General features: G+C 40.3%; 1 protein-coding gene across 3 annotated transcripts in view; it reads left to right on the top strand.

Annotated features, from left to right (window-relative positions):
- The window catches only part of ivd (isovaleryl-CoA dehydrogenase), a 47,856-nt gene that overhangs the window by 20,722 nt on the left and 14,618 nt on the right, over nucleotides 1–12,516 (top strand). For all 3 annotated transcript variants that reach the window (XM_078563065.1, XM_078563066.1, XM_078563064.1), the window contains exons 3-4: nucleotides 2,165–2,216; nucleotides 11,823–11,992. In XM_078563065.1, coding sequence (XP_078419191.1) covers nucleotides 2,165–2,216; nucleotides 11,823–11,992 — 222 coding nt within the window. The remainder of the gene's footprint in view (nucleotides 1–2,164; nucleotides 2,217–11,822; nucleotides 11,993–12,516) is intronic.

The following is a 12,516-nucleotide window of genomic DNA, read 5'->3' as shown; positions in this document are numbered from 1 at the left end:
ATTTCACACTCCGCCTCCTTAACTAGAATGTCTGCATCATCCCTCTCCTTAGTGAAGACAGAGACAAAGTACTCATTGAGAACCCTACCCACATCTTCAGCATCAACATACAAGTTACTGTGTACATTTCTGATAGGCCCTACCCTTTCCTTAGTTATTCTCTTGTTGGTAACGCATTGGTAAAGAATCTTTGGGTTTTCTTTGATTTTACCTGCCAATATTTTTATATCCTCCCTTTGCTTTTCCTAATTTTCTTTTTTGCTTCACCCCAATACTTCCTATACTCCTCTAGGCATTCTACAGTGTTAAGTTTTTTGTGACTGTCATAAGCTTTCTTTTTCTGTTTTATCTTACCGTGTATGCTTCTGGATAATCAGATTTGGCAGTACTACCCTTTTTCTCTCTGGGGACATGTCCACACTGTGCCAGTAGAATCTCACTTTTGAATACCTCCCACTGATTTGACACTCTTTTCTCTTCTAGTAGCTATATGCAGTACACTTTTGCCAGTTCACCCCTCAGCTTTGTAAAATTTGTCTTCCCCAATTTAGAACTTTCACTCCTGTTCCACCTTTGTCTTTTTCCATAATTATGCTAAATTTAACTATTACGGTCACTATCTCCAAAATGGTCCCCCACAGCTACTTCATCCACTTGCCCAGCTTCATTTCTTAAGATTAAATCTAGAATTGTGCCCCCTTATGAGGGGCTTGTTAGGTGCTGGCTCAAAAAGTTCTCTTGAATGCAGTTCAAGAATTTTGTGCCCTTCACACTGCTCGTATCTCAATTAATAATTAGGGTAGTTGAAGTCTCCAACTATTACTGCACTATTGCTTTTACACTCAGAAATTTGCCTACATGTTTGCTCTTCTAACTCCCATCCACTATTTGGGGGCCTATAGTGATGTGACTGTAGTTTTTTTATTTCTGAGCTGAACTCATATGGCCTCATTTGATGCTTAATTTAGTATACCATCCCTCCTCACAGATTAATTATTTCTTTAACTAATAATGCTACAACCCCACTTTTTTTATCCCCCTCTCTATCCTGCCTGAAAACTCTATATCCAGGGATGTTAAGCTGCAATTTTTGCCCCTCTTTTAGCTAAGTTTTCGTTATAGCAATGATATCATGCTGCTGTGTATCTATCATGCCCTCAGCTCATTGGATTTATTTACTCTGCTCCTTGTATTTACATGTACACCTTTTAACACTGCCAAATTCCTGTGCTGTACACTTTTTAACCTGAGCTTCTTCTGTCTTTCAGAGTCACTCACTAATTTTCCATCTCCCATTCCCTGCTCTGAATTTGCCCTCAGGGTCCCAGCCCCCTGCCAATCTAGTTTAAACCCCCCCATAACAGCACTAGCAAATCTCCCTGCAAAGATTTTCATCCCAGTCCTGTTCAGGTGTGGACCGTCCGGCTTGTATAGGTCCCACCTTCCCTAGAACCATCCCAATGCCTCAGAAATCTGATGCTCTCCTATATCAGCTTTCCAGCCCATGTGTTCAATTGCTCAATTCTCCAATTTCTATATTCTTCTCCTCCATCCCGTTTTACTAAAGTACTCTTCTCTCATTGCTCCCCTGTTTATGGAGGCACCATTTCCTTTCTTCTGTTTTATGGAGGCAGTGGTGCTCTTGCATCAATTCAAGGAGTTGCTTGTCCTGATTTGCCTCCTTTTCCTGGAAGTGCTTTTCTCTCTTTCCCCGTGCCTAGCCCACACCCTCCCACCCCCCCCCCCCCACCGCAACAAATTCACAAAGGAGCTTTTCTCCAAGTATCCTGTCTCATTTTTTCTCAACTACTTAATTAAACTGCATTCTGTAACTCACCCTGGACCATCTGTTATTTTGTACATATACTATCTGGAACCCTCAGTAAAAGCCTGTAACTCCTACCTTTCCATTATCCTGTATATAAATTGTTTGATTACCTATTATTAAACTGCAGCTTGTTCCTCATTACTCAACAATTGATAATATGGTGTGATGTGACTGGTACGTTTTGAATTTATGTGTTGTGGAATTTCTTGTGCAAATCCCACGTGTACGCATCCTCTACAAGAGTGATTTATGCACCAATGTGCAACACAGTTTGGGTTTGTTGGTAAACTCTTCCATTGACTTAATTTACTGCTATGTTGCCTCTTTGGTGTTTAGGAGTTCTGGAAGCAGCTTGGTGATCTTGGAGTTCTAGGGATCACTGCACCTGGTGAGTTTTGGTAGCCTCAACTTCCATCTGCTTTGCCTTCCATACCAGTAATTTTAACAATCAGATAATGGTCGCATGCTCACGGGATCTGGGATGGCGCAGGAAGGTGGAGTTGAAGTAGAAGATCAGCCATGATCTTGTTGAATGATGGAGCAGGGTCAAAGGGCCAAATAGTCTACTCCAGCTTCTATTTTTGAGGTTATGACATCCAGGCTTGCACTATTTACAGAAAAGATGCCAATTTTTTATTCTTTCATGGGATGTGAGCATCGCTGGCATCCAACATTCATTGTTTTTGCATGAAGGACTGGAAAACTGCCAGCAACGGTGCAACTGCACCCCCTTATTTTAAAAATCATTATTAGTTCTTGGGACGTGGTCGATGCTGGCAAGGCCAACATTTATTGTCCATCCCTAGGTTTACCATGGAAATGAGATATTGGGCCTTCTTCTTGAACCAATCACGGTTTGATTCAACTGAGTGGCTTGTTGGAGCACTTCAGAGGGCAGTTAAGAATCAGCACATTGGTGTGTGACTGGAGTCATATAGAGTGAAAACTGGGTAAAGACATCCATATTCCTTCCCTAAAGGAAATCCATTAATCTGATGGGTTTTTGCAATAACCCTATAACTTCATGTCGCAGTTTTAATTCCAGAATTTTTGAAACCAAATTTAAATGCTCGGACTGCCATGGTAGAATTTAAACTCGTGATCCCTGCATTATGACTACAGTAGTGCCACACATCACTTCATGCCTTCAAAACAAGAGGAAAAATCTTACTGTTAAATAGGTGACATCACAGTAACATGTAATGCTGAGTAGGAGGGCAGAGATCTTCTGCCTGTGATGTCCCCATATAATATCAAATGCCCCCCACCCACCCCAAACCCTGGGATTTTGTAGCAAATCATTGGGTGTGACCGAATTTGTACTGCTTTAGGGACTTCATGCAGAGAACAATGTGAAACTCTAGAATGAGTGTGTATATTGGGCTGATGTGATCAAGATATTTAGCAGATGGGGATTAATGTTTGCTTTTTAAATTAAGATGTAGTAGTGGTGTCTATCTTGCATGTTATTGCAGTAACTTTGAAGAAATAGCACCTTTCAGGTCCTTGCAATATCTCAAGATACTTCAGTGCCACTGTAATACTTTGGAATTTACAAATATAAGTTCCTACAACCAGCAAATAAGATACATGACTAGATAATCTGTTCATAATGATGTTGGCTGAGGGATTAAATATTGACCAGGATAGTAGAGGAGGACACATCCCCTGCTTGTCTTCAAAATATTGCCATGGAATCTTTTATATCCACCTGAAAAGGTTTAACTTCTCAGTCACCAGCATGAACTGGTTGGGCAGATGGCCTGTTTCTGTATTGTACATCCTATTTTATCCAAAGGATGGCATTCCTGAGCATACTGTAATCACTCAGTACTGCATAGGAGTGTGTATTATGACACAGGAGTTGGTAAAGGCTGTGTCATAACAGTTGTGGGCTCTTGGCAGGATAATATTTGTAATTCCTTTATTGGTTTGGAATTGGTGAATCTTAAGGTTATGAGTATGAGAAGCACTTGAATTCAGGAGTTAGTGAGGTTTTTTAGAAATGGTGAGACTGCAAGATGGCTTTGGCAATTGCTATGACTTGTCTGGGAGTAGAGGATATAACTCTGATTGGGTTGCAAAAAATAACCAAGAGTAATTTAACAGAGTTGGCAGATGAGTTAAAATTGGGGGCTAGGAAATCAGATATAATTAAAGATATAGCACAGCATCTACAGTTGGAAGTGATATCTGACACTGGTGAGTCACAACTGGAGGCAGTGAGACTTCAGTTTGAAATTAAGAAGCTTGAATTTGAACAAGCAAAGGAAAGAGAAATGGCATTTAAAAGGGAGTAAGCAGAAAGGCAGGAGAAAGAATGGGAACTGGAATTTCAAGAAAGAGAGAGAAAGAGAATACCTGCTTAAAAGGCTGGAAGTTAAAAAAGAGATCTCTGATTTTGAGAGTTCTGATAATGAAAAAACCTTTAACCTAAAACCCAGTGGGGAGATGTTTAGATTTGTACAAGCTGTTCCAAAGTTTGAGGAAAAAGACGTTGAAGCATTCTTTATTTCATTTGAGAAGATAGCTAAACAGATGAAATGGCCACCAGAGTACTGGATTTTATTATTACAGTCTAAGTTGCTGAGTAGAGCGCATGAAGTATATGCTTCGCTGTCTAAAGAGGTATCGGTGAGTTATGATGTGGTGAAAAAGGCTATTTTGAGTGCATATGCATTGGTTCCTGAAGCATACAGGCAGAAATTTAGGAATATGAGAAAACAGCCTTGGCAAACTTATATTGAGTTTGAAGACGTAAAACAAAGTAATTTTGACCAGTGGATAAGGGCGTTTATCATAGAGACAACATATGCAGCTCTTAGGCTAGTAATTCTTTTGGAAGAAGTTAACGACTCAGTCCCTTTGGTAGTGAGAACTCATGTGGAGGAACAGAGGGTTCAAACTGTAAGACAAGCAGCAGAGATGGCTGATGATTATGAGTTAGTTCAGAGAGCTAAACCTTCTTTTCGTCACCCTTTCAAATCAGTAAAGGATAGAAAGTGGGAAGGTGAAAGGAAGGTAGGTAGTCAGGGAAGAGGAGGAGCATCTGGGAATTGCCAGGAAGTTTTTCTCAGAATAAAAAGGAAGATGCTGAGGTTAGGAGTGACATTTGAAAATTGAGGTGTTTCGTTGTAACAAAGTGGGGCGCACAAAGTCAGTGGGCTGAATTTTGCTGTCGGCGAGAAGGGGGCGGGGCCCGCTCGCTGATGCGTAAAATGACGCGGGATAACGTCGGGGGGATCCCCCGACATCATCCCGCCCCATTTAAATTTTCAGGAAGTGGGCCCGCAGCAAAATCAGCTGCAGGCCTGCCGACCTGTCAATGGCCAATTGAGGCCATTGACAGGATCATTTAAACAATTTAAGGTTGGACAGGCAGGCCAGGAGCCCCGGCGGGCAATAGAAAAACATGAAACCTCATCCACCGGCGGGATGAGGTTTCATGCAGGGATTTAAAAAGTTTAATAAAGTTCTAGTGTAATTTATGAACATGTCCCATCTCATGTGACATTCTCGCGTGAGGGGGACATGTTAAGGATTTTTTTTTTCTATTTTTAACGTATTTAAAACTGTCAGCAATCTCCCTGAGGCAGTAGCCTCAGGGAGATATGTGCTCTTTCGTGCGCATGCGCGAAAGAGTGCACTCTCGCTTTTGGGGAATCTCCCCCCCCCCCCCCCCCGCCCGCATAGGAAGCGCATAGCGCTTCCCGCCGGACGTCACGCTGGGCGGGCCTTAATTGGGCCCCCCACGTAAAATGACAGCGGGGCCCGCTTCCCCGGCGGGGATTGGCTCCCTGCCCACCGGAGATTGGGTTGGGCCCGCCCGCCCGGCAGGCAGAAAATTCTGCTCAGTGTGTTGGAAATTACTGGGAGAATCTGTTGGAATTATTGGGGTACTGAAAAGTTCTGGAAGTAAAAGTACTGAGAGTTCTGAGGTTCAGGCACAGGTAAAACCAGTGGTTTGTGTACAGGTAAAACAGGGAGAACTAGTGATAGGTAAAGAAGTGGGAATGTGTTCACAATTTACCCAAGAAAATTCTGAGGAGCAGGTTGCAGAAATGTTTAAAGACTTTGTGTGTGAAGGGAAAGTCTTTCCATGAGTACATGGTGGAGTAGGTAAAGATGTTAAAATTTTAAGAGACACAGGGCTTAGTCAATCTTTAATGTTGTGGGATAATGATATTTGTTGTTCAGAGGGAGTATTGCAGGAGCAAGTGATAAAAAGTGGGGTTTATGGAGATGCTAAATCTATTCCGTTGTGGAAGGTAAATTTAAAGAGCAAATGGAGAATAGATAAAGTTATTGTTGGAATAGTGGAAAAGTTGCCCATTGCAGGGGTTCAATTTATTCTGGGTAATGCTATAGCTGGATCACAAATATGGGTGATACCTGAGGTAGTTGAGCAGCCTGTAGAAATGTTTTCAACAGAGATGTTACAGAAAGAGCACCCTGGATTGTTTCCAGATCGTGTGATAACGAGGTCACAGGCACACAGGTTGAAACAAAAACAAGAAAGGCAGCATGTTCAAAGGCAAGAAGAAGGTGTCAAAATCCAGTTAGCGTGCACTGTGTTTGATAACATTGTTCAGGAGGAAAGACTACCGTACAATTCAGCTGAAGTGTTTAACTCCAGGAGGTTAGTGGAGTTACAGAAAAATGATTTGCAATTAAAGCAGTTATATCAGAAAGCTTATTCAGAAACAGAAGCAAAATGTATTCCAGTATGTTATTACCTTATGGGAGATATTTTAATGAGAAAATGGATCATGTCTCAGCAAATGAAAGCTGGAGCGAGATGCATCAGATTGTTATCCCATTAGGGTATAGAAATGAGATTCTGAGGATTGCTCATGAAATTCCAATGGGAGTACATTTAGGAATTAGGAAAACACAGAAAAAGATAGATGTCTTTTTTTGGCCAGGATTGCATGGGGATGTCGTCAAATTCTGTAGAGCCTGTCATACATGTCAAGTAACAGGGAAAACCACAGCAGTGATAAATCAGCACCTTTAATCCCAATATCAGCATTTGAAGAACCTTTTACTAGGGTCATGATTAATTGCGTAGGACCCCTCCCTAAGACTAAAAGTGGAAATCTGTAGTTACTGACAATAATGGATGTGTCTAACAGGTTCCTGAAGCAACACCTTTAATAAATATTACAACTAAGGTTGTGGAGGAGTTAATTAAATTTTTTTTTACAAGATATGGTTTACCTAAGAAAACACAATCAGATCAGGGGTCAAACTTCATGTCACAGCTGTTTAAGGAAGTAATGGATAGTTTGAGGATAAAACAGTTTAAGCCAACAGCCTATCATCCGGAGTCACAAGGAGCTTTGGAAAGATGGCATCAAACTTTAAAAACTATGATGAGAGCGTACTGTCAGGATTGTCCACAGGATTGTGATACAGGAATTCCATTCCTGTTATTTGCTATTAGAGACTCTCCTAATGCATTGACTGGTTTTAGCCCTTTTGAACTAGTTTATGGTCATGAGGTAAGGGGACCACTGAAATTAATTCATGAGAAATTGGTGGGACAAAATTCAGAAACTATTCTCTTGGATTACATTTCAGGGAAATTTCAGGGAAAGATTGAACAAAGCATGTGAGTTGGCTAGGGAACATTTAAAGATATCACAGCAAGTGTGAAGGCAGACAAGAAAGCTAAAGCTTGCAGTTTTGTTTCTGGAGCGAAAGTACTTGTTTTGTTACCAGTACTAGGTGATTCATTAAATGCAAGATTTAATGTGCCTTACAGGATTGAAAAGAAATCGAATGAAGTAAATTATTTAATAAATACTCCAGATAGAAGAAAGAAGCAGAGGGTGTGTCATGTAAAAATACTTTGACAGGGAAGAGGAACAAAAAGAGGTATTAGTGATGGTGGATGATGAGAAAGAGGTAGAAGTGCAGGACTCTGAAATTGATTTACCTCTAATCAAATTGGATTATGAGGGGGTGCTTGAAAATTTAAATGAAATATTGAGTTACCTTCCAAGCAAGTGTCAAAGTGATTTGGAAAAGCTATTGCAGTCACACAAACCTATTTGTGGGAATAAATTGGGAAAGACACAATTAGCTATACATGATGTTTCTGTACAGGTTTCATCTTCAATAAGGCAACATCCTTATAGATTAAATCTGGCAAAGTTATCACAAACAGAAAGAAATTGATTTCATGCTTCAAAATGATATCATTGAGTCTAGTTGCAATAACTGGAGTTCGCCTATTGTGCAGGTACCGAAACTGGATGGAACACAAAGACTGTGTGTGGACTATAGAAAGGTGAATGTGATGACAAAAGCAGATTCATATCCTATACCATGGTTGGAAGGTTGCATTGAGAAAGTGGGATAATTGAAATTTATCACAAAGATTGACTTGCTAAAAGGATATTGGCAGGTAACGTTGTCGGAGAGAGCAAAGGAGATATCGGCTTTTGTAATGTAAAATGGGCTATATCAGTTTAAAGTCATGCCATTCGGCATAAAGAATGCACCTGTGACATTTCCAAGATTGACAAGCAAAGTAATTGCAGGTCTAAGCAATTGTGCTGTTTATATTGATGATCTAATAGTTTTCAGTCCTATGTGGGAGGAGCATTTACAGCATCTGGAAGAATTATTTTCTTCATTACAAGAAGCTAATTTGGTGATGAACTTGGCCATACCATTGGACATGGTAAGGTGGCTCCAAGAGATGCAAAAGTCAAGGCTATCATGGATTTCCCAGTTCCTACAACAAAACGAAAAGTTTTGAGATTTCTGGGCATGAGTGGGTTATACCGGAAATTTGTACCAAATTTTAGCAGTGTAGTTGCTCCACTGACTGAACTATGAAAAAAGAACAAGAAGTTTCAATGGGCACAGGAGTGTCAGAACTCATTTGATAGTTTGAAAACTGTATTAACTACGACATCAGTTTTGCCAGGACCCAATTATGCCTAGCAATTCAAGTTTGCTGTTGACGCAAGCGAAATAGGCATTGGGGTTGTACTGTTACAAGAAGATGACACTGGAATCGAAAAGCCAATAGGATATTTTTCACAGAAGCTGAATGTACAACAGAGAAGATATCCAATGATCGAAAAAGAGACCTTGGGTTTGGTGTTAGCGTTGCAGCATTTTGAAATTTATGTTGCCAACAATTCATCAAAAACAATTTATACAGACCACAATCCTTTGAAGTTTTTGGACAAATTTCAGTGCAAAAGTGCAAGACTTTTCAGGTGGAGTCTATTATTACAACCATTTAATCTATGGATTATACATGTTGCTGGCAGAGAAAATCTGTTCGCAAAAGCATTATCAAGAGTTTGAAGCTTAAAGGAAAATTGGACATTTAAAAAAAACCTGGACACTGAACAGGAGTGATTTCTCTTGATAGCAAGGACTTGTGTATATATATATATTGCTATGTTAAAATAAAATAGGTGGGAAAGTATGTTGCAATGAAGAAATAAGAAATTTACAAATGAATATGGACAGGTTAGGTGAATGGGCCAAAATTTGGCAGCTGGATTTTAACGTGGATAAATGTGAGGTTATCCATTTTGGTCAGAAGAATAAAAAGGCAACTTATTTAAATGGAGAGAAACTTCAGAATGCTTCAGTGCAGAGGGATCTGGGTGTCCTTGTGCATGAATTGCTGAAAGCTAGTATGCAGGTACAGCAGGTAATAAGGAAGGCAAATGGAATTTTGGCATTTATTGCTAAAGGAATAGAGTATAAAAATAGGGAAGTGTTGTTGCAACTGTACAAGGCATTGGTGAGACCGCACCTGGGGTACTGTGCACAGTTTTGGTCCCCTTAACTTGAGGAAGGATGTAGTTGTGTTGGAGGCGGTTCAGAGGAGGTTCACTAGATTGATTCCAGAGATGCGGGGCTTGTCTTATGAGGAGAGATTGAGCAGTTTAGGCCTATACTCGCTAGAGTTTAGAAGGATGAGAGGAGATCTAATTGAGCTATATAGATGCTAAAGGGGATAGACAAAGTAGATGTGGAGTGGATGTTTTCCCTTCTGGGGCATTCTAGAACGAGAGGCCATAGTTTTAGGCTAAGGGGTGGTAGATTTAAATCAGAGATGAGGAGGAATTACTTTTCTCAAAGGGTCTTGAATCTGTGGAATTCACTACCTCAGAGTGCAGTGGATGCCAGGACGCTGAATAAATTTAAGGAGGAGATAGACAGATTTTTAATTAGTAATGGGTTGAAAGGTTATGGGGAGAGGGCGGGAAATTGGAGTTGAGGCCGAAGTGAGATCAGCCACGATCGTAAGAATGGTGGGGCAGGCTCGAGGGGCTAAATTGCCTATTACTGCTCCTAGTTCTTATGTTCTTATGTTAATGCATGCATCTGATAGTGTGAGATGTGTTATTAAAAAATGAAGCCGTCTTTTAGAATTATGACGGTTCATTTTTCAGTAGGGAGGGGGATGTCGTGAAGATATTAATGTATATAATGTTATTGGGAATTATTTTAAATTGGACTTGTAGTAGGGTCTGTGTCTGTGGGTGTGAGTGTGCGTGTCTTAATTGGATTAAAGCCAGCTAGTCTTTGATGTATAGTAGTTTTAAGACGTTAAACAGTAAGGTAGAGGGTACATTTGCATGTTAATGAATAAACCATTCAAAGACTGGAGGTGAAATATTGCACCTATCTAGGAGACACCAAGCAAGATGTTTATATTACTAATAAAATTGGTACTATGAAAAGGGTTAGAAGAGGTGGAGTTCAAAGGGCCTGGTGATACAATGAGAATTTGCATTCAAAGGGAAGGCTAGGTATATACAGAAAAGAGTTTTGTGTGTGTAGGTTAGAGGCATGTAAGATCTAAGCCGCCTGTAAGCCTGCAACGGTGCAAAGGAACCTCATTTTGAATTCATAAGATAAAATGTGCTTTGCCTGGTGTCTGTTTAAGTCTATGGGTTATTGTTGCCTTGGTGAAGATTTACCTAGGAGTGATTAATTTGGGGATTTGTTTAAAAGTTATTATGGTAATAATTTGTAGACATGTGTATGTGTTTAATTTCTTGTTAAATTGATAAATGTCTAATTTAATGTATATAAAAAACCTCTGGAGGCGTGGTGGTTTCATTTCTGAATTCAGAGCTGCATCTCAAACATACCAATTGAAAATATAGGTTATGACAGTCATTTAAAGTTTCTCTCAGCCTTTACTAACTGCTGTGTTATAACGTGTCAGTATGGATTTACATCCTCAAGTCCTGTGGTGCAACTTGAATCTATAATCTTCTGACCTTTGGGTGAGAATTCCACCATGGAGCTATGACTGGTACTTATAAACAGTATTTTCATGCTCATAAACACAATGCATTTAGTGCATCTTTGGACATGTCGTGTGTGCAAATTAGTGACTGCATGTGATTTGCTAGTGTGTATATTGATGCAACAGTGTGCTGTGTTGTCATGTCATGTTAGTGTGTTTTATACAAATGTGTGGGTGTGTATGTATTGAGCTGGCCTGTGGCATGCAGGAGGGACTCTGCATTTTGCAGTTGTTTGAATACGTTTACTGAATAGATGGGACTTCAGTGTATTTAGTTTGGTATTTGTATTATATGCAGAAAGACGCATTGTGTTTTCAGCATGGTTACTGTGGAAAGTCCTTGGATATCTGATGATGTGGGTACTTTTCTAGCTGCATAGAATTTACAACACAGAAACAGAGCTTACAGCCCAACTGATCTATGCTGTTGTTTGTGCTCCACATGAGCCTCCGCACACCTTTTCTCATCTCATCCTATCAGTCCTTTCTCCCTCTTGTACTTAACAAGCTTCCTCTTCAATAAATTTATGCTATTTATCTCAACCACTTCAATGCGGTAGCAAGTTTCACATTCTCACCAGTAATGTATGCAATTACAGTGTTTGTCTCAGATGGATGATGCAGTGTTTTCAGGATTTTGTTACTGTTGCGGTGAGTTTAATCATCTTGTTCAGCTAGCTCTGTGGTACTTTACAGCGGAGTATGGAGGCACAGGAGGTGGATACCTGGATCATGTCCTTGTTATGGAGGAAATAAGCCGTGCGTCTGCTGCCATCGGCCTCAGTTACGGAGCTCATTCCAACCTGTGCATCAATCAGCTGGTGAGGAATGGGAACGAAGAACAGAAGAATAAATACTTACCAAAGGTATGGCACCAAGTGGCGCATTCCAGTCATGCTTAAGTCGAATTATTGGATCGTGTCAAATAGCTGTGGATTCCTTGCTCACAGGCCATCCTTCATTAGCTAAAGGAAACTTCAGAGAGGTATCCAAGAGAGAATTTCCAGTGCCTTTTAATCCTATATTCTGCATCCAGTTATGGTATAGATACTAAGCCCAGGCAAGTGCCTATATAGCGGCATTAGCAGCTAACAGATCTGAATTGCATTGCCAGCTATACAGTGTGTTCTGTCTACTGATAAAATGCTCTGCTTGGCTTATGCATATCATAACAAGGCTAGAGATTTAGGAGCATAAGGCTGCCTCTGAGCTGTGGCCTCACACCTCCTGCCTTCATATTGCCTCCTTCGCCTGACTTGTGCTCCTGGTTTTGCACAGTGTGCACTGTAAACAGTGTGTACTTTCCACCAGCACTGAGGCAATAATATAACTGGCTCAAAGTTTGTTCAGTTAAAGTATGTAAATTTAGTACATCCATTTGAATGTCCTA

Source organism: Cetorhinus maximus, chromosome 18 (assembly GCF_964194155.1).
Source record: "Cetorhinus maximus chromosome 18, sCetMax3.hap1.1, whole genome shotgun sequence".
NCBI classification, from domain to species: domain Eukaryota; kingdom Metazoa; phylum Chordata; class Chondrichthyes; order Lamniformes; family Cetorhinidae; genus Cetorhinus; species Cetorhinus maximus.
This window is presented reverse-complemented; position numbering and strand designations above follow the sequence as displayed.